The following is a 24098-nucleotide window of genomic DNA, read 5'->3' on the forward strand; positions in this document are numbered from 1 at the left end:
GGTGTGCCAGGCCCGATCAATCGATCGCCAGATGTTAACAGCTATTGTTAACAAATAGTCATCAGCTAAGCTTCTCTGCATCAATAAAATGACGTGAGAACCCAATAATGGCAAGAGGTCTAGCGTCGTAATCTACAGGTCGTGCTCGTTATCACTATATACCTCATGTCATGTGAAATTGTGGATCCCAATAAAAAGTCAACTATCACCATTACCGTTTTTCCAATAAGAGCTGAAGCGACGACAGTACGTCTAGCAATCCATTTCTGCTGTCAGTTTGCTTCAGATTCTAATAACTTCTTGAGGCTGAGATGACGATGTCTTAACATCCTGGGTCCAGGGAGACGTCTTGGAGCAGGCTGCTCGTCACGCAAGACTTGTCCCTCGAGACCACGCCCGTGGCATTTCAATACCCCCATAATTACTTATTGATCATCTGGAACTAAGGCTTGGTTTAAAATCTAGATGGAAAGCCATTTCGTGACGCAACACATAGATATCACAAAAGCTGCTGTCTAGCTTTCCCAATTACTTCAGGAGAACTTCTCTCCCAATGCAGATTTAGATAGTGTAATTTCTTAATTAGAATTTCAGTTTGACATTGTATCTTCATTGCTTCTTTTGAACATAAGCTTAGTTCCAGAGAGAGAGAGAGAGAGACGTACATAGCTAGATAGATAGATAAATAAATAGATAGATAGATAGTTATAGATAGAATAAGATATAGATAGATATATAGATATTGTTACTTACAAGTTTACACAGGATTTTGTTTACGAACGCAGATTAACTTCTAATGGCACCCTAACTTTAATCTTAAAATGCATTTGTCATGTCCTTTTGCAAATTTCCTGGTTGTCAAAACACCATGCATGCATCAACTTTGTCTACCTATTAGTGCATTAAGCAACATACAGTACGTAAGTGCTCTATGTAGTGTTGCTTTTATGCTCTTTCAGAGGCAATTCTGTTTGCCCTTTCAAGAAAATGGCGCATAGAAGGTTACTTGAAAAAATGGCAGTTTAAGCCACTTGATATCTCTCCCAGCTTACTAGGTGGACTCCGTTAAATGGAAGGTTATTCTTCTTCAACACTTCTTTTTATCTCCTGACGTAGAAATCGATAATGACAAATGTTGTGATTAAGATCTGCGTAAGGTGCAAGTGTTGTTTACTGTTTTCTATGCAGACCCGTAGGCGTAAACGTCATGGCGCGGCGTACTCATGATGGATGTCCCTCGAGCAGTGGGGAGTATTCGTTAGCCCAAGCCAAGACGTAAGTCAACGGGCGGGCCTATCTGACAAGAAGCGTTACTTCGATCGATTCCGTAACAGAACTGAAGTATTGTTCAGCGTTAGCATTAACGAACGCGTCTTAGAAAGGACATCCCTCATTCCGTGAAGACAGACGCGGTTGAGGTACAGAGGCTTGCCGTTGCTGAAGCTAAGCATCCCCGGCTGTGTGACCATGAGCAACTTCACCAACGGATCTAACAGTACAAGAGAGGGAGATGTCCAACTGCTGAAGCAAACCGTCCCAGTCATCGTTGTCTTCGCCATCGTCTACTTCATAACGTTTGCCTTCTGTGTGATCGGAAACACCATCATTTGTCTCGTTATTGTCAAGATCCCCCGCATGCGAACCGTGACGAACTGCTTCATATTGAACCTGGCTGTGAGTGATCTGCTGGTTGCTGTCTTCTGTATGCCGTTTACCCTGGTGGATGATGTTGTTATGGGTAAGGATGTGAATCATTGATTTGTGTAACGGATCGATTGTGTTAAATCTTTTCTTCTCTTTCTTCGAAAAACTAAATAATAAAAAGATTTTTTATTGCATATTTCTGTCCAGATGAACTAAATGCACATGTAATCTATGTGGTCTAGAGCATGTATGTAATATATGAAAAGTTCAACACTAACAATGCTGCATTCTAACGCTAAATATTAAAATTCTATCTATTGCGATAACTGTATACTATTGTTAATCTAATAATACCCATTGTTTCTTCTCCTTTTCTTGAAATAAATAGTGACATACCTACATAATCTATCTACTATATGTTCATTCTTGCATGACATTAGGTATGTGAAACTTATGCATACAACATAACCTAACGATAAATCCTCAAACAGGAAACACTACGTAAAATGGTTTAAGCTTTGTGCTGAGTTCTCCCCGAGGCAGGATTAAATGGATATTTACATGCTTGTGTACCCACAGTAGTTTCTTTTACGCCGATACTTTATGTACATGTCAATTGCAATGAAAGATAGCGGAGTGGTGCGCTCGAGGGAATGAGTAGACAGTCAAATCGTTACGAGTATCATTTAAAGGCCTATGGGTTTTGAATGATCAAGTTCAGAATTTCTATCATATTCATGTCACCCGATTGACAATCAAAAATATCATGCAAAATGAAGTGCGTACATTTTAAACACAATCCAGCTATACCTAAAAGATTGGTTTATTAACGTCAATTTTTTTCTGAACTTTGCACAATCTGGTATGTACAAATATACAGGATTGTGAAGTATTAGTCGCATCCAATGTTAGTACGTAAAATACTTTACGACATCCATGTAAAGTGATTTTTCATTTTATGGTCAAACGTTGTGCGACATAAAGATACCTTGATGATAGTATTTTATTATATTGTCAACAGATGTTTCATGGACACCATGTCATTAAGTGTTAACGATCATTTTTATTAATTCCCAGGATGGCCATTCGGCCCGGTTATGTGCAAGATCACCCCAGCTGTCCAAGTGGTGTCAGTCGCAGTGTCGGTCTTCACACTCGTCGCCATCGCCATAGACAGGTGACTTTTGATTTTGTTTATATGTCTTTGTTTATTCTTTTGCACTTACCAATGAAAAAAAAACACAATGTAACAATTGAGAACTAAGTAGAGATGCATGTATGGGAGAGCCGGAAACCTGGTGGTTTATCTTCGGCCCTCCCCAATACTAAATGCACCAAATTTAGAGCAAGGAAAACAAAAATTTTAGGGAAAAAAAATCAACACTTTTCATATCAAGAACACACTTGGTTAATATGCAGTAGAGTACCTCAAAATCCACATATCCATAGGTTATAGTTGTAATTGAATATATTACACGATTTCTTGATTTAGCGATAGCAAGTGTTTGCAAATTTCCACACATAGCTTTGTGTGACTTATATAAAATTAAAGGTCAGTAAACTCTGTTCAAAATTTAAAAAAAACAAATTAATGAGATGCAGTATTGCCCTTAATAATAGAAAATAAGGAAGAAAGTGAAAATTTAAAAAATACTGAAAACAATAATTATAACAAATTTGGCAGGTGGAATTTCGAAATTAGATTAAGAATCTTTGCGAAAACTATATATACTAAAACAAACACCAATTGCATTTAGCTCTTGGCGAGATTCTGACGAATGGTTCCATACTGTTACCCTGTTATGGGCTTGAAAGCACGGCAACCAAATTAAACATAGATATAGCCTAAATCTACTACTTAGACATTAGCCCAAACTATCCCTTGGCAGTACTTATCATAGGCCTATACCATTAACAGGTCTTTGCTGAATGATCGACCAGTTTAGAAGTGTAGAAAAACAGTATCTCTTATCTTTCGGGCCCACTGGATTTAGTGATTAATGAGATTTTAATGCTGTAGCGACAAGGCTAAAAGTCTGGCTTGTCAACACCTTTTAGGTGTGAGTTTGATATGCCAATGTCAACACTTCTACATCTTCTGATCTCAAAATTAGTTTCTTTGCACATGTTTTGATACATGCTTGTGAATATATGCAATGTTCATAGTTTGCAGGCTTTCACCAATACCAACTAATTTTCTATTTGAAAATGCAATATGTATTCACTTGTTTTCCATCCTTTTACAAATTTTATAATTAATGATAAATAATGATATAAATATTATATTCTCTAGAAATCTTCAAAATGAGTATTTTTATACTTGTTTTGAGGCAATTGAAGGGTTTTTTTCTAGTTGTCTAATACATTGAATGTGCACTCGAAGACTTGTAACCCGCCGTTTTGTATGCACGAGTGCGTAGTTCTAAGATACTTGCAAACCTGTAAATTGATAGCATGTCGCAGTTTCTTTCTTGGAGTGGCCCCTCGTGAAAACCAATCTCTCATCAACAAAGAAACCAATTTCCTACCCAATGAAGCTGCCAGTTTTGCGATACACACTCAAGTATGTACAAGCTCCTTCAGTTATTTGAAAGTGTGTATAATTCTATGCTACGTTTTGTGTCATGTTTCGTTATGACACAGCAAGTAATTTTTATGGATGACATCAGCACAAGCTTCATTTTGGAAATATGACAAGAAATCTTGTTGCTCTCTGACAGTGGTCAACATACCGAAAATTGGCAAACATGTATGTTGCCCTGCCGGAAAGTGAATGGGAGATGAAGAGAGTTAAACACAACGTTCTGATTTATTGTTTTGTCTTTCATTTTTGACGCAGTGATGTATTTTATTCCTTTTATATGTGGATACACGGATATTTTAATTTTGGGCAGTTTATTATTTTAGTTAAAGTCACTCTATGTAGTTTTTTGACAATACAAAAAGTATATTTTTTATTCTTTTCTTTACATAGTACATTGGCTTAACCCATTAGTATTCCAAAATTATACTCCCCAGCAAAAAATACAACATCCTTGCTCCTTAGAAGCTTAGAAAACTGTGAATGATCTTCTATTCAACCTCTGGCCAAACCACACATATGGTATTGTCCACTCCCAGTGGTTTGACCTACATCCCAGTGGGGTGTCAGTTGATAGCTTACCAGTTTCTAAAATACCTAATCGTTTACCAGATTTTTTATCTCTTTTGAAGGGATAATGGCCACAGTTTATTCATGCCCAACAAAATACTCTAAGTTGATAATTATATTCCACCTCATGTGAAAGATATGAGTTTTTTCTAAGGAGGGTATATCTTGTGACATCTGCCCCTGTCTATCGAGCCTGGCATGCCCGGGCCAATTAGCCACCCCAGGGGGCAACCCCTGTATGTTGTTGTTGTTGTCCTGCCTGAGCAAACCGGTGGCACCGGGAACTGAAGAAGGACTGTTTGAACAGACAAAATATACGAAAAAAATGTGAAATAATAACACAAATGTGTTGAAAAGTGATAGTAACTGCTAATAACACCAAAATTTAGTATAATTAGAATATTTCAATTTTTTGCGCAAAAAACTACATAGAGTGCCTTTAACTTAGCACAATACAGGTGTAGGTTTTTTTAAGTCGACATGTGAAAATGTAGAATTTTTGGAAGGGCGCCTTGTTTTGTTTTACCCTTAGATTTTGAGTCTGCGGAGGATGTCATCCATATAATATAATTGCTGTGGCCTTATAACAGATAACAATTTGATTTGAAAAAGAAAATGTTCTAAAATCAAAAACATCTGTTTAAAGAACAATAGGTGTTTGTGATATTGCTAAATATTGCCATTTTCTCGCAATGGAGTTTGTTGATGAGTCTGTGTACAATGTAAAGACACCATTATGAAAATGTTTTATCTCGCACTAGTTTTCAAAGCAAATATCCTCACATACATGTACTGCTCGTAAGTTAGATCCTCACCTACTTCTAAGCTATTATATAATTCTGTCAGGGTACAGTCATCTACTCCAAGATCCTATCGGTTTTAAATTAAAGAGTGCTTTGAAACATCTCTTCCCCACTTAAAATTAATAATCTGCGGCGCTGGATATTAATTTCCTAAATATTAGTTGAATGATTTATAGTGGTTTTCCATATCTTTATTTCCATATATAAATATGAATTACTCCGACTCATTGAAATAGAAATGGATACAGAGGTGACACATTCTGAGATAGGCAAAATGGTATCCCCATGTAGCATGACCACGGGCTTTTAGATATTGATCGAACCTTGGACTTGGTCCCAAAGTTTCATTCGATTTTCTTGTAGCATCTCAAGGGCAATCAAATCGCATTAGTAAACATTCATGCAGAAATCCTATCAAAGAAATTCAATCATTCCTTAGTGACATCAAATCACTTGAATCGTAATTGTAGTAGAAAATTGTTGGCAGTTTCTTCAATGCAGTTGTAAACCGAAAGAACTGATACGTGATGTGTTTTTTAATCTGATATTTCCTATGTCTCTGTTTTGTTAAGGGAATGTCGATTACCTTTACAGAAAAAAAATTATGCACAAACTGTCTAAAAATTCGAAATGAGCAACCATTTGATTGTGTTGACTTTATTACGAAGATACTCAGAATACTACAAGCAGACAGTCACATCCTTGTAGTTTCTATCTTGGTTTTTCTTCATTGGCTTCCTCTTCAGAATTCGTAATGGTACGTAGCATTCGTCAGAAATCCCACATAAGACGAATGTATGTATTACAATAGCCCTTCATCTTATTGCAAAATCTCCATAGGCGTGCCTAACGCTGTTCCCAATCGATAGTTGACAGTCATTAGATCCTCATTGGCAATCCACATTAATCACTTAGTATTTGTAAAACCCCATTAGGGCAGCATTGCGCTAAACGTCTCATTGCGTACCAATTGCATGTGCGTCACAGGGGGAGCTGAAACGCACACGGGGCTGAATGATGTTCCAATCAGCTATCACCCGGGGCTCTTATACAGATATAGAAAGCCTATCCTACCAAAATCTTACTGCATTTGCCTCCCGGGTTTTTTAGTAAAACTGTTCGTCGCAAAGGTGTCACCCATTTAAAGGCCACCTCAACAGATCTGCGATGCATCTGCTAAATATTCATTACTCTGCAGTAGGGCATTGTTAAGTGAGACCACTATCTTGGCAAGGGATCTTAAGTGACACTAGAGCAATTTGACTTATCTGAATACGGGGAGATTCTTTTCAGATCTAAATCCAATCTATTCACCTATTAGGGACGGGGTATAAAATTATTCATGCAGGGAAACTAAATTACCTGCCACACATCATCCAAAGAGAAATATCCAAAATATGCTTTTGTAGGGTGCAAGAGAAAAAAGCAGCAGCGCTTACATTTACGCCCTTGGTTGTGAACTCCTACAACGAACGGTGTTCACAACTAAGAGTTGTACTTAACGCCGCCTTTTGAAATGTATTTGCATTACAGCAGGCCTGTGAGTGAAAATATATCTTACGCCTATTGGACAGGTGTTAAACACTCCTTGGGAATTATTGTATACAGTATGGATGCAATCATTATGTAGTACATATAACCCCAGTAGGTAACATTTTTCTTTGGAGAATCTAAAACTTGCTGGAACATGCCGAAACACAAACTGTCTCGTGTGTTGGAAGGCAGGACTGCTAGCTCATATTAGTACGTAAGTAAGTAAGTAATCTTAACCTGATTTGAGAGTTTGTATTTCCGTCAATTTACAGATACTGCTCGGTCATTTACCCCAACGAGCCAAGCTTTATTTCCAACTACAACGTGCAGGTGATCGTCTTCATCTGGGTGCTGGGCTCCGTCCTGTCCATCCCGCACTTCGTGGTCATGCAGGAGGTCCCAGCACCAACTCAGCCGGTGACGATCTGCCAGGAAGACTGGTGGAACAGCAGCAGAAAACCCTTCACCACGACCCTGCTGGTGGTGCTGTACATCGCCCCGCTCTGCCTCATCGTGTACCTGTACTTCCGGATCGGCTGTAAGGTGTGGTGCAAGCCCATCCCGGGGGGAAGTCGCGAGGCCGGCCTAAAGAAGAAGTTCCGCGTCATCAAGATGCTGTTCGTGGTCGTGATGCTTTTCGCGCTGTCGTGGATCCCCCTCCACACCATCATGATGCTAGACGACTACGGCAACCTCCGGCAGTACCAGATCTACATCGTGTACTACTACATCTACCCGGTGTCTCACTGGCTGGTGTACATGCACAGCTCGGTCAACCCCATCATCTACGGCTACTACAACAGCAGCTTCAGGAAGGGCATGACCACGCTGATGTCGTCGATGTGCCGAGAGAAAGGGATGAGCACATCCGCCGGAGAGAGCAGGAAACCCGAGGACCTCGAGCTCGCTGCAGTTCACGTCGACTCTAAGTAAGATAGCTGTAATGCAGACTTGGTAACCGCAACAAGGTAGAAATTGATACCTTAATTCGGCTCTCCACAACTAGGTAGTAGGGCACGGCTCACCATTTCGAGCTCCCACTGAAATGTATGGTAGACATCTATAAAATAAGTTGTCAAAATCAGTTACTTGAGTGTTCAACTATTGAAACCTTACATTGGCAGGGTAGCTTGGCCTACAAGTTAGGTGTCCATTTTAAATAAAAAGCCCAAACTTCTTATTTTTGAATCGGCACAAACAATGACCTCTAACCCTCAGAACACCAACAAACACAACAACATAGCATCACTTCTAGAGCTCTACCCAGCATCAAAAACAAACCTAAAGGCCAGTTTTTTTAAGGAAATAAAAAGAAAGACCCCCCCCCCAAGCTGCAAAATACCAGAAAGTAGCAAGATATGCCAAGAAAAGGACTGTTTACATTTATAGTACAGGGTATGATTAAAACCAATACACACGACAAAAGTACTAGTACTAGTACTGTAAAGCGTAGAGGCTTTCAGACGGCATCCACCATCTTTTTTCAGCTATCACGTGGGCAGTCACGTGACCCAGTGGTTGAAAGGTCAGCGCAGGTCACGTGACTGGGCGAGTGTGTTGTAGATGTGAGGTAGTCAGTGGCGGCCTTGGACGCGGTTTATGGGTACTCTCACCAAAACGGGCTTTCTGTGCCTACTCGTAATGGTGACCTTTTCCCAGTAGACAAGAGTGGCTCCTATGCCTTGAACAATGTATTGTCATTTTCATAGGTGGCCATAGAGGCCATTTTGGGCAAGTACTTTACTATGAAGCACAGAAGTTTGGAAGTATTGCTCGCAAATTTGTACATAAACATGTAGTCTTCTGTTCTAAAAATATTCGGATGTTAAAATCAAGGTCTTTCAGACTAACAGTTGTACCACTTGGTTAACAGAATCATTCAAGACTAGAAAAAAGTTTGTCTTGATATGTCATCGACTCTTTAGATAGTACTATTGTATATTGTAAATAAGAGATCAACTCCCTTTTGGACTAGGGCTGACATCTGGTGACTATGATATTAGCCGCCATATTGATGGTTGGATGTACAGTACTGTTTGGTAGACTGGCGGGCGACTTATGTCCGATAAACTTTAAAGGCACCCAGTGCAGTTTTTAGGGCTTGGAAACCAGATTCAAAGCAATATTCTAGTCACTTTATCTGCATGGTAAGATGAAAGAACAGTCCCAGTGGAGCAAGTAATGACCAAAATTCTAACGAAAAATGATTACTGGAAGGACCTGGAATGATTTTTAAGGTACTAACATTGTGTTGTTTCTGCAGTTTTAAATGCCTGAAATACTGATTTAAATGTGCCAATGTGGGAAGGTATGTGCCAATATCATACAGACTGCCTTATTCAGAATATTTCCAGTTTTGCTGCCCTGAAATTGCATTGGATGCCTTAAATAGTTTTATTGCTAGCCTTCTTCATGTGTGGATATATTTATAATAAGTGACTCGTGATATTGGCTAGCTAGAAGTATAGCATTTAAATCCTTTTTTTGTAAATCAGCTAGTTAGCTTTAGTTGCAAGAAGCTTTTCTGTATTTAATTGGGATGAGATGTGGCATAATATCCATTATTATAATACTTTGAATGGGACTTGCAAAAGCGAGCACGACTGATGTTCTTTAATAAATATTGAAAACTGGGTTCCAACAAAATGCCAGGGAATCTGCTAGTTACGTTGTAATATTGATGTATGTATTTATGTATCTAGCTATGTGGAGTTTGTAGTATTTGACGTGTCAGCCTGTATTTGATAAATGTTGAGTTCATTGACCTTTGTAAAACGATGATCTTTAGCAAAAAGGAGCAATTTTTTGCTATTCAGACAGATATGATTTAACGGCATTAAATGCACAAACATTTCATATCTAATCTGTAATGATCCACCTAATGATCATTGTGAATGTTCTGTGTTAGGCATTACTTCTATTGATATTTCTTCAATTAATGGTGTTTTATTGATGTCATATCTTTTGTCGGTCAAAGGATAATAAATTTTACCTATCAGCTGGCAATTCTTGAATATTTTTCTTTTTGTGGAAGTTCATATGTGTTGGCAGAAAAAAAGCTACCTTCGTCACAAATTTACTCTTTTTATACCTTTCACACCTTTTACATTATGATATGCACTTTATTGGAAGAAAAAAGAACACAATGCAGAGCTGAGCAGAGGTAACGCAAGTTTATTCAGAAAATGTGAACATGTTGATAGAAAATGTTCAAATTCATATACTTTCAGGAAACGTTTCATACCAGAAAACTGGCAGGCAGCTACTTTCAGAAAATATGTCTTGAGGAAATACCAAGTGTTAAGAATTAAGGCACTGTTTCAGTTTACCATCACGTACTGATCCCCACTGGATTACATTGTGTACCGCCTGCTGTTGTTTAACACGTTGTAGTTTCACGTTTGTAGGAGTGATCTTGTATACTAGTAAAACCTTTAATAGGTTACGGTGTATATAGTGAACTAAACAATTACGGAAACAAGTGCTTTCAGCATTTTATAATGATTTGATGAACGCCATCAGCTATTAATATGATATTAGCTGCACGTAAGGCACTTCGTGGGTTCGTTGCGTTTCTTGAAGGCCACGGAAGGGGGCGCTCTTAGTAGACAGAGCGGTGAACGGCCATGAAGCGGTCCCACAGTTTGGCCCAGGCTCCCTTGGCCCCGCCACAGCCAGCGTCATCCAGCACCTCAAGAATGGCCCCCTTCATTTGCTGGATTAGAACAGAAAATTTCCTTTTTTTCATTTATTCATTATCGCAAATAAAGGACGAACATTAGTCAACAAATATGAAAAACAAAGGAGAAAAAGTGTGCAGGAGGAGGAAAAAAGCCTGCAAGGCTTGTCAATTGTCCTCCCCTTGACACTTAGAAAATATTAATCAAGAAACTAACATAATAAATAAACTAAATAAACCATAGATGTAACAGAACACAATTGATTCAGATCAGTGTATAAACAAACTCAATGCTCAGTACTTGCCCAACACCAGGCAACGTGACGATGAGAGATAAAGCTGAAAGGGTGAAGGCCGGACGTGAACATGTTTTTGTAAATTAACTGGTTTCAAAATTCATGGCCCATTCAACAGTCAAACATAACTTGGTAGCCCCCGGCCTTAGTTGTGGTAGTTGTCCGCTTACTGGTTCAAGCTGACAGTGCGGACTTGGCCTGTCGTAACCGAGGCTCAAAATGACGTTGCTGCCTACAACTGTGCTTTTCGCGGTAGTTTTCTCCCTTGCGACCTCGTCGAACCCCGGAAATGTCGGTTCGTCACCTTCTGAAGGCTACTTCGTAGTGAGAGACAACACAACGGGTCAAGTCTGTCTAATGGCCGACATGGACCTACAATTTAACATCCTCTACACAACAAATGACGACGAAGTCGACTACGCTGTCTTCGGCCTACCGCAAACCGCCAACGCTACGGGGTCCTGTGGTCCGGACAACTCTAGTTTGACGCTGACGTTTTACGACGACGCCTTCAGCGTGACGTTCGAGTTCGTAAAAGAAGGCGGCGGCGACGTCGATCGCTTCCACACGTCCGCTATCGAGATCTCCTACATCGAGCTGGCTGATATCTTTCCCGGGACTAAGAACCCGAACGCCAGCAGACAAGTTTCCAACAACACGCTGGACATCTTCTCCGCAGACGCCGACAAGTCCTACATGTGTGAGTCCGAAGTGAACATCACCGTTACCGAAAATGTGAGCATCCTCACAAGTCTGGTTCAAGTCCAGCCGTTCGGAGTCAAATCGGGACAGTTTTCCACGGCTCAGATATGCTCTCTGGACACGGAAAACAACAAGAGCGACGTCAACACTGCGGCCATAGTGATCGGTGTCGTTGCAGGCGTGTTCCTACTCGGTGGGGTTTTTGCTTACGTGATTCTGAGCGAAAGAAAGCGCCGAAGCTACGTTAGACTGGACGGTGATTAATTGAGGTAGAGTCACCGGTCTTGGACTCTTGGTGTATGGACCAATTTCACACTTCCCACAACGCCTAGTTCCCAATTAGATTGGTGTGGCCTAAGCCGGCAAAATGTGGCGACAAACACTAAAATCATATTTCATGTAGCCTATACTCTGACAACCCAGGGGTATGTAGATTTTAGCCAAAATTGTTACAATATACTTGCTCTTGTGCTGTCTGTACTCACTTATTACAGCATACATGTACCTCTAAACATGTCAATCATTTCTGACACCTGTCAATCATCCCCTTAATTATTAACTTCATTCTCTCCAAGCAGAGGTTAGGTATGTTTTGGATTTGTTTAAACGTTTCTGTGTGTGTCAGGATCTCTATTTTGGCCTCCTTTTTGGGGTAGTCTGGACCAAGTGTTGCAGTACCATAGCAAGACGCTTGGGGGCCTATAATAAAACTTGGCTTTATTTTTGCCAACACCTATCTACATGCTAAGTATCAAGCACCACCCACCCACGCATCCTCGAGTTATCTCCAGAAACGTCCAAAACAGGCCTCACCTCTGCTTGGAGAGTAAGGGCAAGGACGCCCTACATAAATAATTAAATTGACCGGGCAAAGTACAAACCTATTTTTAAGTCCAAGTTACAAACTGAGGGCATTCTTGGGAAGGTTATGCATGTGTCGTGCAAAAACTAGCCTTCTTGATGCGGAAAAAACTGTCTTTTTCAACACGCCTTGTCGGTGATTGTTGTCTATCTTTTACAGACATTCTGGGCTTCTTATAAGGCCACAGCAAGTAAATTTTATGGATAACATCCCCTACAGACTCCAAATCCAATGCGAGCGGGCGAAAAAAAACAAGCCGGGCCGAAAAAAATGGTTCCCACATCTTAAAATTTGGGCTCAATCATTGTATAAATGGTTTTGATTCAGTGGGAAAATCACATATACACAGCCAACATCACATATCACTGCATCAAAGTAAGAAACAAAACATTGCATTAGAGCCTTTTCTTATCTTCCTCTCTTCATAGACATTTGCCATCCACGTTTCGGCATGGCAACAGACATCGATATCTTTGACCATTTTCGGCATGGTGACCACTGTCAGAAGGCAACAAAACTTCTTTTTTCCCCAAAAAATCAGGCAAAAATTAATGCGCGCACAGATGTCATCCATAAAATGTCATCCATAAATTACTTGCTATGGCCTAATCGCCAAGTAGATCATAGGATGGTCGTAGACAGTATCAAATTGGCCAGGCAGTATCTTTTTTGGATGTAAGCAACTGTTTGGAGTAGGTTAAACACAATCCATTTTAGAGTATTTTTACAGTATTTTTTGCACTTTACCAATTTGTAATCAGACAGAGGCAGAGGATGCCACCCATAAAATTTACTTGCTGCGGCCTAATAGTTTGAAATAACAAAACGCAGCAACATTGTCCTAAATACATACATGTAAACCTAGAAAACCGAATACCACATCAAATCTATGCATTATTATAACTCAAATACATACAGAATCTGGAAGTTCTGACTCCTTTCTTGGTATTCTAGGCACGAAATAACGCAGACACAATAACTGCTGAGTTGAAGATCTTGTCATGTCCGTGTTATTACTGAAAATGGAAAACTTCAAAGGATAAGCGCTCGCCCAAGATTTTGAGCGAGATGTTTTCTAGAAAACCAGAAAACAGCAGTACTTACTTATCTTCCTGTACAAATAAATCGGTTCCTGTAAAGTGGGTTTGTGCGTAATATGCGTAGAAATAATGTACGCATGTTCAAAACCATATTATTTTGTAGATCGTATGAAAAGTCGTGTACAGTATTTCATGTTTTTATCAGGCAGCAAGGTTTGGAATGTCATGTCAGAAACTAATATTTGTCATGGGGTGGGGCAAGTCCACAACAACGGTTGAAATCATTCGGAAACATTTCGGTATATCTGGATGTGTTCAAATCTGTCTGATAGCTCCAGTGCTTCACAATTGTGCAAGCACAACAACGTGTGCAAAGAAAATGTTGCATGTTTGGATCTCATTCTATTTCTCATATCATGAACGCTAAGAAATTCTGTTCTATATTCTATACAATACTGGGCAAAACCCTGTCTAGGGCATCCCGCCCAGGGTAAGGCATCCCGCCCAGGGTAAAATTCGTGATATTTCTAAAGCCTTCGGTATGCCCCAACAGTTTTGAAGTCGTGCCCTCCTGAATGCAAAGCAGGCACTCCACGAACCAACTAGGCTATTGCAACAGTATCTTAAAGCAGATCCTAGGGTAGCAAAACTGTATCAAATTAGCCAGGCAGTATTCATTTTCTTGGGTGGCGTATTTGACCCTCTCTGGCTAACGGGTACTTCCTGCAATTTGATACTGTATTTTACCACCCTAGAATCTATTTGTGGATTAACAGCATGTATGGATGGATCACACACCCCCACAGCTGTCAGACACATGAACAATGTGTGGATTAACAAGGGATTATTGTTAATCCCGTCACAGTCTAGACGTCTGGACTTACGTCACGACTTGGATTCGTGTGGCGTAGCGGTAGCGTGTTCGGCCTTGAACCAAGAGGTTCCGGGTTTGAATCCTACCTTGTTACCGATCCCGTGCCCTTGGGAAAGGCACGTTACACGACTTTCTTCACTTCACGCCGGTGTAAATGAGTACCTTAAGCTTTGGTGAGGGACGTCCCTCGGATAGGACGTTAAATCGATGTTTCGTGTTTGGGAGAGCCACGCCCTACACACGTTAAAGAACCCACCACACCTTTCAAAAAGAACAGGGGCATGCCCCGGTGTGTGATGGTCCATATACTCGTACTTATCTGATTATTCACTACGGACTCTAGGGAGAGTAGTGTAAAATTTATTCTAATGGAGATCCTAAACAAACAAAAAATTAAACTTACGTCAATCTGCTCGTTGGACATCCCCAGACCCTTGTGCATGCGCCCGACTTTCTTCACAGCCTCGTCTCCGCTTCCGTCCAGACCCTTGATAAACTCATCCAGCACCTGGCACACCTGCCCACGAACAAAATACAACAGTAAGAACCCGGTCACAAGTGTCATACGACCGTCGTACGATTGCAAGTACTGAGGACATTGTTTGAATAGTGCATTTGCCTTGCTACTCGTATAATGTTGTCTTACCTACCTACGTATATATACACTGCTTCGTTGTTGTTGAAAGGACTGCCTTATTCGATCCTTTTCGTCGGTTAGTCGTGAATTTGTTTTTCCAAAATCAAACGCAAATTGATGCGCGCTCTGATGTCTTCCATAAAATTACTTGCTGTGGCCTAAACGGTCACGGCTGAGGCGAGGTGTACTTCGTACTGCAAAGTCGATACATATCTTTCACAAGCAAGATCGATATGGAATTATTATGGCTTAGTGTAAATCCATAATTTGATACCCTTTACTTAAGACACAGTTGTTTCCTGTTTCAAACAACGTCATTCTTAATTTGCACCGGATTTAGTTGGGAGTACTTGTCAATAATTGCATGTTGTAAAGTATACCGTTAATACCCAATTTCCACTGAAGCGGAAACCATTAAGCGATAGTTAAGATAGATCAAATCTCAATATACCCCAGTCCACATAGACGGCGCTCTCAGGGCGACCTGAGTTTGGCCGGAGCGTGAAGAGAGCGCGGAGAGAGCGCGATGAGAGCACGATGAGAGTGCCATGAGCGCCGTCACCTCGGCGATGGTATGGAACCGGGTCATACCGCGAAGCTAGCGTAATGAGAGCGCGCAATGGCCCAACATTAATTTAGATACAAAATATGGCGACCTCGGCGCTCTCACGGCGCTCTCTCTGCGCTCCGACAAATTTCAGGTCGAAGAGAGAGCACAAAGAGAGCGCAGTGAGAGCTTCCTAGGGAAATGGGGGCCTTACTCATTTATGTCATTATTTGAATATGATGCAGGATGTACAAGAATGAGTTTGAAAGAGAGAAAACGTAAAAAAACCCCGTTCTCTATTCCCGTAATTCGTTAAGTGAGCTATGAAAATGTTGCTGATATTTGAGTTTTGGTCGCATAGAGAGTGCAGAGAGGTCGCCGTAGAGATTCCACGATTCCACGTTTTTTGCTCTCTGCGCTCCGGCCAATTTCAGGTCGCAGAGAGAGCGCCGTGAGAGCGCCACTAAGTGGAATGGGGGCCTTAGTAGTAGAAGTAGGCATGTTCACCACTGTGAAAGGGCAATTTTTTTTCCAAAATCATGCAAACATTAATATGCGCGCTGATGCGACCATAAAAATGACTTGCTGTACCCCTATGCATATGCCTGCCTACCTTCTCTCCGTGGTCGCGGATGACCCCCTGGCCGGCGAGTTGGTCGTACGGAATGTCTTTAAACTTCTTGAAGTGCGCCTTGGTCGATTCGTTCCTCAAAAGCCTAAATATAAAAATACGCCAGGGTAAGACATTTGGAAAAAACAGCTTGGTGGGACATTCAAGTATAGTAGTACTACTTAAAGCAAGTGTCTATCTTTCAGTACAGTACATTCAGTCTAAATGTCAGCTTGGTGCGGCTCTTAAGCGCACTGGATCTGCGGGGGTTCCATAAACTTAAACTGGGCATTTTGGAACTTTGCAGAGGTTTCTTTTTTATGGTTGTTGGGTCGGTCGGTCGGTCGGTCGGTCGGTCGGTCGTATGGTTTGTAGGTAACCTAACCATCCACGCATTTCCACACATGAGGCTACTATTTATACGTTCTCCGGACAATGTGATAGTTGGAGCTGGACTTTTTTAAATGCGTTATTGATCTGAGAGTACCTGCAGGAATCATTAGAAGGGATTTCAAAAGAAGCTCCCCTACATGTAACGGGCAAAACTCAATGTTGTAAATACCCAGTTCAGACAACTGTTACCAACAGAGATGCCTGTCTGACGAACTGCTGTACAATATTTATGACCCTGGGTACACAGTACAGCAATAAAAAACACAGAAGCTAACTTTGGGGATGGAAGTAGCCACTTAGTAGAGTGTACGTGCGTTCAATAGTCTACTTAAAACCTCGTGTGGAATATCAATTTTACGGAAAGTACGTCTGCCACTTTGTACCGTAACGTCTGTGAGGTCTCTTGTGGTGTAGGGAGAAATCACCAAAGGGACCCAACTAAATCCTTGGACGGGTTCCAATCTTTCCTAACACTCTATTCTGTACGACCTTCTTAGCCCGGACACCAATCACGCCCACCCATTCATCATCTGGGACAGGCTCTCTTTTTCTCATCATTACTTCAGAACCACGTCCGGGAAGTTGTAAGGAAAATAAGTGCCACGAGAAGTGCTTAAATCCATCACTGATAGAACTACAAGGGTGGTCTATACATCTTTCAGTTTATGGATTTACTTTGCTTAGCAGCAGGTAGTGTTCACTGAACGTATTTAACCGGTCTGTATTTCTGTAGATTTTGCACACTCAGGTCTTTGCAGAGGAATATGGGAAATATGTCAACCTGCAGGATTTGCAGAAGGTTATTATACGAACGTTTTTTTTTTCAGTGGGAAGTAAGATTTTGATGTTAGCGACCCAAGTCGGTAAATATGTTTAACAAGAGAAGCTAGGCTACTCAAATCTTTCCAATAACTACGTATACGGCAGATCAAAATATAGAATAGCAACATAATGTTAGCCCCTGTCCTCCTGGCATTTTTAACACAATATTTCTTAATAATTTGAAGTCTTAATCAGGTCCTAGATCCCTGACATTTTTGCCCTGCGGTGGTGTAGTTATTTTTGCATTCCTTGCGTTTTGCTGCGTTGTGATGCGCTCCACAAGAAATGCCCCCGAATCATATACAGGGCCGGTCCTACTAGTATATAGAAGGTAATGTATGTGCAACCATAGACATATGGGCTCCGCAGCACAAAATACATTAGAAAAGCAACCTAAAAAGATAGAACATAAAAAGGAGGATTCATCTTTGACAGAAGAGAACATACATTTGCTAAAAAAATCCATATACCGCCCATTATAAGATCGAGCTATAGAGCTAGACATGAAGGCTCACTCACTTGAGGAAGATTTTCTCTCCCGCCTCCGGGAAGGACGGTTGGGACACTTTAGCCCAGGAGTCCACGATGGCCTTCTTATCAGATGCCGACAGACTCATTTTGCTCTTTTTTTTCTGTAAAAAGATAATGATGTTAATTTTCACATTCATGCCAATATGAGCGCAACACATGTATTCATACAGTCCCTGTATAAACCTACAGTCAGATACAAAATGAATTTCATCTTCTACCCGGTTACAAAACGTACACAGTCTGTCGTTCGTTCGTTCGTAGGAGTAGAAATTTCAAAACAGAAACATTGACTTTCACCTAAAACTAAAATTAACTCAAATAGTGAACAACGTTTTAACGAAAATTCATGAAGATCTCTTACTTTACAAACAGGACATCAGTACAAAGTCGTGAAACTAGTTCAAGTCAGTGGCAAGAAAGTCTCAGAAAGTTTTGAAAGAATTATTGTGCTGAAATCAAACTAAAATGAACAGCCAAACGTATATATGAAATTGGGTTCTTACAAATTGAATCGTAGGTTCGAAACCAAGAATCCCAGACGGAATCTTACCTTAGAGAGTAAACCTCAAGAAGACGGTAGCAAAATGCCTTCCTTCCTTCCTTAGCCCTTGTTGGGAACTGCAGACCCAAACCGGCAACGCGACGTCTTTTATACACAATGTCACGCTTAACTTGGCACGTAAACACTTCGGCCTTAATTAAGGTTTCTTAGTACGTAATCCCTGAACCAAGATCAAGAAATCTTAAGCGCTTGCTCCCGAGATAAAATCGAGTATAACATGAGTACTGCTAGACTTCTAGATTACTAGTATAATTAGGTCTTGTTTTGCTGTATATCAAGTCATAATAGATATGTAAAGAAACGTGTCTGTCATTAAAAGCGATGTGAAATCCTTGTCCTTTCAAATAGGTGGCCTACGTGTCTTCCTACACGTATTTGACCTTGAATTCCATAGTAACCGCACAGTCAGCGTCTTTCCTTTAGATTTACCAGCCCATAAAGGGGCATCCCGCCGAGCATATCTAACGTGATTTGCAGTTTAGGCACTTTTGGACATTCTTAGGGTTTATCGGAAAGTACAAGAAAAGCGAGCAATCAGAGTGAGTTCACTCTAGTGTATGATTTATTTTTGATTAAAAATTCTTCAGGTTCAAGAAAATCAATGTATCATAGTCTATTCAGCCAGAAAAAAAGAGATAAAAGGTGGATAATTTTCGCTTAGTTAAGTCACATAAACTACAATAAAACAGACTGTGTCAAGTTTTGGACAGACTGTCCAGTTTCATATTTATGAAATCTTTACATTCGTTCACGCGTTTCAAAGTTTAACTACACACACACATGAATTGGTGATCTCTTTTTGTGTAAGACACCTTACAGTTGTGAAAACTCTAGCATTAGACATCAAGAGCATACATGAGATGAATTTGGTCAGGCCTGAGTCCTAAAGCTGAAAGACTGATCGCAGCTGTACGGGGTTTCCATCTTCACACAGAGCACAGTGGACCATCGCCAAGTCTCAGAACGTGCCTTTGTACAAAAGAAACGTGGTTAGTTGTTACACTTGCAGATTGATCAACGTGAAGTCCAAGGTTGTGCGTGTTAAGAATATACACTGCTCAAGTCTGAACATTACTACAGCAACGCACGTAATCAAGTAAGCTTTTTACTCTTTTTTTGGGAGGGGAGGTGGGTCAAAGTAAAGCCACAGCAAGTTAATTTAAAAGATGGCATCCTCTTCTGAAGCAAAATCGAATGCGATAATTAAGGCGAAAACAAAACAAATGATTGAAACATTTTATTTTTCAAAGTTGTTTTAGTGACAAATAGATGTTATAATAGTTGGTAGTAAACTAAGTATATTTTATAATACACGTACAATATAGGTATCACTCTTTAGGGTTTATGATGTCAAAATTTTAAAATAGAACCTTGTTTTTTTCTTCGGCCCGCCTAGGTTTTTTCGCTGTATCGCATTAAACGTGGAGTCTGCGGAGGATGTTATCCATAAACTTTACTTGCTGTGGCTTAACGATAACAAAGACCGACGGCCTTGTGAACCGCGTGGTTTTCTTGTGACTCTCATCTTTTATAATCAGATCTCATTTTCAACAGTTTGTTATTATCTCCCAAGTTTGGCCATGCAAGAGGAACAAGTGAGCATTTAGAAGATACCACCACTGTGCCAAATATCCGTTAAATTGTCTCCCGCATAGACCTGAACCCAAAACAACGTTGGTGTCAAATTCCAATGAAACAAAACAAATTCTGCTATCGCTTTTCTTAAATTAGAGACGTACTATCTGTTTCCTCTAGCCCTTTAGAATATTAGAGTTCAACTAACCTCAAATCTCAGGCTGCATATTTGAACAAGGTCCGTAAAAGTGTTTATGAAGGCCTGTATAGTATGTGATCTGTGTGTTAAGCTTGTAGCTTGTTTTGATTTCAAAGACCGAAAACTAACAGATAACCGTGGACTATACTTTTCCCTATACAACTGTAATAAGCATGAATTTGTGGTTGATAATTGTCTCTCGAGACAGACGGTTGCCAACAACAAGGTTGTAAATCTAGCACAATATCGGTAGAATTTATTATCAAGGTTTATGATGTCAAAATTTGAAAATTTTGGGGATTTTTTCCCGCCTCGTTTTATTTTGCCCTTTCGCATCAGACTCGGAAGCTGCAGAGGATGTCATCCATAAAATGTACCTGCTGTGGCCTTACGACCCTAGCTTCTGTGCTTGTGCTTAATCCTTACAGCTCACGAAAAGGCCCGATCAATCATATTGACTCTAAATTACATCCATGGAGATGATTAGTAGAAAGCCGGCCTTGGTCATTGCCAAGTCAGCTATGTATCTTACTCTGCATTTCTTTAAAATGAATTTCAATTCCGCGGGCCCGCTGGATAGACTTCTAATTACCTGTGAGAAACGATGCTTCTTTAAAGCCCCCCTCCCCCGTAGAGAAATTGGAAAGGATCGGGTCCTGTAGAATTCGACCTTGTCCTTGTGTGGTTTTCTTGGTCCGACTCCTACACTATAATTGATGCTTTTTTTTCCACGGGCCCGCTGGATAGACTTCTAAGTACCTGCAAAGAACAAGGCTTCTATGAGCCCCCCTCCCCCTTAGAGAAATTGGAAGGGATCGGGTCCAGTAGACTTCGACCTTGTCCTTGTGTGGTTTTCTTGGTCCGACTCCTACACTATAATTGATGCTTTTTTTTCCACTGGCCTGCTGGATAGACTTCTAAGTACCTGCAAAGAACAAGGCTTCTAAGAGCCCCCCTCCCCCTTAGAGAAATTGTAAAGGATGGGGTCCTCTAGACTTCGACCTTGTCCTTGTGTGGCTGCCTTTGGTCCGAGTCTTACGCCATAATTGATGCTTTACCGTGAAGCTACCACACGCAGGGCTTACACAGTGGGCGAGGGAGAAGGAACAAATGCATTGGACGGTAAACAAAGAGGGCTTTCTCGCGGTACATATCCACGCAGTCCGCTTGAGTTGTCACGTTAACGCCATATTTAACCTTTAAGGGTCCCGCCTTTCTTCTTGTGTGGGTGGGATTGTTGAGATGTGTGGGAAACACGGTTGTGGAGACGGCAGTTGTGTTTACAGAGCACGTGCGTATCACAGGACGAACACAACTGTACTGATGCTATTAATCCAAAATCTGCTTCACGCGCAACGTTCTATTAAAGCGCAAAGTTGGAGAAATATATACTCTCAAAATCAAGATCAATGTATGCTTAAGTAAAGGAATTATCATTTCAGTGCGATAAAAACGTGACAAACATTAAATTTAAAGTTTACATTTCCATATTTACATTTTATCATTGTGTCCGTAATACCGCCATTCCACGTAGACGGCGCTCTCACGGCGCTCTCTCTGCGACCTGAAATTGGCCAGAGCGCGGAGAGAGCGCAAAGGTCGCGATGGGAGCGCGATAAGAGCGCCATGAGAGCGCCATGAGAGCACCATGAGAGCGCGATGAGAGCGCCATGAGCGCCATTGTCACACATAGCCGAACGTGGCCTTCCGAAGACTGCTGAACTCCTCTCGACTATTGTTAGGAGTAGGTCGGGAGCAAGTTTGGCCAGGGTGGCTAGTGTTTGGGAGTAGTTCGGGACGTGGTTGGCAGTCAAATTTTACTCGAATTAAACTCAGATTCAATTATAGAAAGGGGGCGTGGCCTAAATCTGGACAGACTGCTAGGGAAGGTCAGCCAATCTTTGTCCATTGGTGTTCGTGGGAATGAATGTGTGACAGGGGCTTAAAGGCAGACAGTGCAGTTTAGGGCTTGGAAACCGGATTTTTCCAAGTCAATATTCTAGTCACTTATGTACGTACTGGGTTGAAACAACACTTCTCAATGTATATTGACATTAAATGGAGGAAGTAATGCCAAAAATTCTGACGAGAAACGGTTAATGGAAGGACATGAATTGATTTTTAGGGTACCACCCAGAAAATAAAGACTGATTTTCCGGCTTGTTTCTGCAGTTTTAAAAGCCCAAAGTATGAAATACCCATTTAAATGAGCTAATGTGGAACATTGACATGTGTCAATATCATACAGATTGCCTTATTCGGAATATTTCTAGTTTTACTGCCCTAAAATTGCATTGGATGTCTTAAGAGTAACCTTCATATTACACACTCACATGGTCTGTCCCATACACGTGCCAACATTTCTATCAAATCATATTTCATCCCAGACAACACCTAGATATCGTGCCCCGATCTAACTAACCTTGTAAACACTCGTTTAAACATAATTTGGTTACACACGTCAATATGTCTCGTGGGACGGCAGCTTATCTAACCTATAATGAAATGTTCCAATTTGTAATGAGAAATCGTGCTCAGATTACAACCAATATACTTAGCACATATATTACGATTAAATAGGTCAAGGTAAATATGACAGGAGATTCTGTATACGTCTATTAAGCCACACTGGATTAATTTTGAGTTTGACCAAAAAAAAGTTTCATTCATTGTAAAATCTACTTTGTCATAAAGGTTGAACAAATAATTAAACACACAAGAGTATTGTATGGCTCTTCATTTTCTTTTTTTTTTACATTTTATTCTTTTCCTGAATTGATTTTGGAATTATATGACATAAGTATCGTTTTCGAATATTGTTGCAACATACGACATATATTCGCTAATTTTGTACGATTTACAGTATTGTCGAAACTTTTTTTAAACGGACGAAAATCCACGCGCGCGACCATGTCATCCATATATATAATGAAATCAACATGGCGTAACACAAGTATAGGGGTATAGCATTCATCATACATCAAATGTGTGAAAAGGAATTTATAAAGCAATTGTATCGTACAGAACAACTCTTAAAACATGACTGCATAGAACTGATTTACTTTTCACAGAACAACGTGAACTACATTTTATTGACCTCCCACTTGATAAAAGGTAATGCATGTTCATGTAATAGGGGTTGTGGCATTGCATTACATGTTAAACGACATATCATGTTTTAGATCTCCAACCTAGTAATTTTCCTCTGGTTCTAAATGGCACTAGTTGAGTGCAACATTCATCCTGGGGCCCACGTAATCTACTGTGACGGCGCAGGTGCAAAAAGGGTTATCTACATATTCTACAGATAAATAAAAAGAGCCACGCTGTTGGGATGTTTTTTTAGATGACAAAGATTCTCTTAGCTTGAGCTAAAACATAATTTGAAAGTAATAATGCTAATCATTATTTTCCAGGAACATACTAAGAAAATTAACGTGCACTTCAAATCAAATTAAATCTTTATCTAAAATCGAATTTGCAGACGTGCCGAATTTCTTCAAACACAACTGAATTATTCAAATAAAAGCTCGTCTGAATTACGTTAAAATTTTACAGATACGTAGATTAAGAGCATATCAAAATCCACATTACTAAATATTACAATACAATACACGTCGGCGCGGCTTACAATGCAA

The 24098-nt window shown here is 40.4% G+C and overlaps 3 protein-coding genes across 3 annotated transcripts; 2 read left to right on the top strand and 1 right to left on the bottom strand.

The window, feature by feature from the left end:
- The first annotated feature begins 1442 nt into the window (after positions 1–1442).
- LOC109478361 (neuropeptide FF receptor 2-like) lies at positions 1443–8064 on the top strand. The gene is made up of 3 exons (XM_019779890.1): positions 1443–1738; positions 2722–2821; positions 7404–8064. Exons 1-3 carry the CDS (start codon positions 1468–1470, stop codon positions 8062–8064), a joined length of 1032 nt encoding a protein of 343 aa, XP_019635449.1. The 5' UTR covers positions 1443–1467.
- A 2221-nt stretch (positions 8065–10285) lies between these two features.
- Positions 10286–18221, bottom strand: LOC109478363 (globin CTT-IIIA-like). Its single transcript, XM_019779892.1, has 4 exons — positions 18113–18221; positions 16382–16484; positions 14988–15101; positions 10286–10846 (listed from the first exon to the last, which is right to left on the bottom strand). The coding sequence occupies exons 1-4, from the start codon at positions 18208–18210 to the stop codon at positions 10733–10735; spliced, it is 429 nt and encodes a 142-aa protein (XP_019635451.1). The 5' UTR covers positions 18211–18221; the 3' UTR covers positions 10286–10732.
- Positions 11219–12227, top strand: LOC109478362 (lysosome-associated membrane glycoprotein 2-like). The gene has a single exon (XM_019779891.1). The coding sequence runs from the start codon at positions 11326–11328 to the stop codon at positions 12070–12072; it is 747 nt and encodes a 248-aa protein (XP_019635450.1). The 5' UTR covers positions 11219–11325; the 3' UTR covers positions 12073–12227.
- Positions 18222–24098: the final 5877 nt, after the last annotated feature.

The sequence above is a fragment of the Branchiostoma belcheri genome, unplaced genomic scaffold (assembly GCF_001625305.1).
Source record: "Branchiostoma belcheri isolate BF01 breed outbred unplaced genomic scaffold, Haploidv18h27 scaffold43, whole genome shotgun sequence".
NCBI classification, from domain to species: domain Eukaryota; kingdom Metazoa; phylum Chordata; class Leptocardii; order Amphioxiformes; family Branchiostomatidae; genus Branchiostoma; species Branchiostoma belcheri.

Coding starts and splice junctions, on each gene's coding strand:
- LOC109478361 (XM_019779890.1), top strand. CDS start 1,468: ATGAGCAACTTCACCAACGGATCTAACAGTACAAGAGAGGGAGATGTC. Junction 1,739..2,721: donor GGTGGATGATGTTGTTATGG/GTAAGGATGTGA, acceptor ATTAATTCCCAG/GATGGCCATTCGGCCCGGTT. Junction 2,822..7,403: donor GTCGCCATCGCCATAGACAG/GTGACTTTTGAT, acceptor GTCAATTTACAG/ATACTGCTCGGTCATTTACC.
- LOC109478362 (XM_019779891.1), top strand. CDS start 11,326: ATGACGTTGCTGCCTACAACTGTGCTTTTCGCGGTAGTTTTCTCCCTT.
- LOC109478363 (XM_019779892.1), bottom strand. CDS start 18,210: ATGAGTCTGTCGGCATCTGATAAGAAGGCCATCGTGGACTCCTGGGCT. Junction 16,485..18,112: donor GGAGAGAAAATCTTCCTCAA/GTGAGTGAGCCT, acceptor TTTTATATTTAG/GCTTTTGAGGAACGAATCGA. Junction 15,102..16,381: donor TCCGCGACCACGGAGAGAAG/GTAGGCAGGCAT, acceptor GTTCGTGGGCAG/GTGTGCCAGGTGCTGGATGA.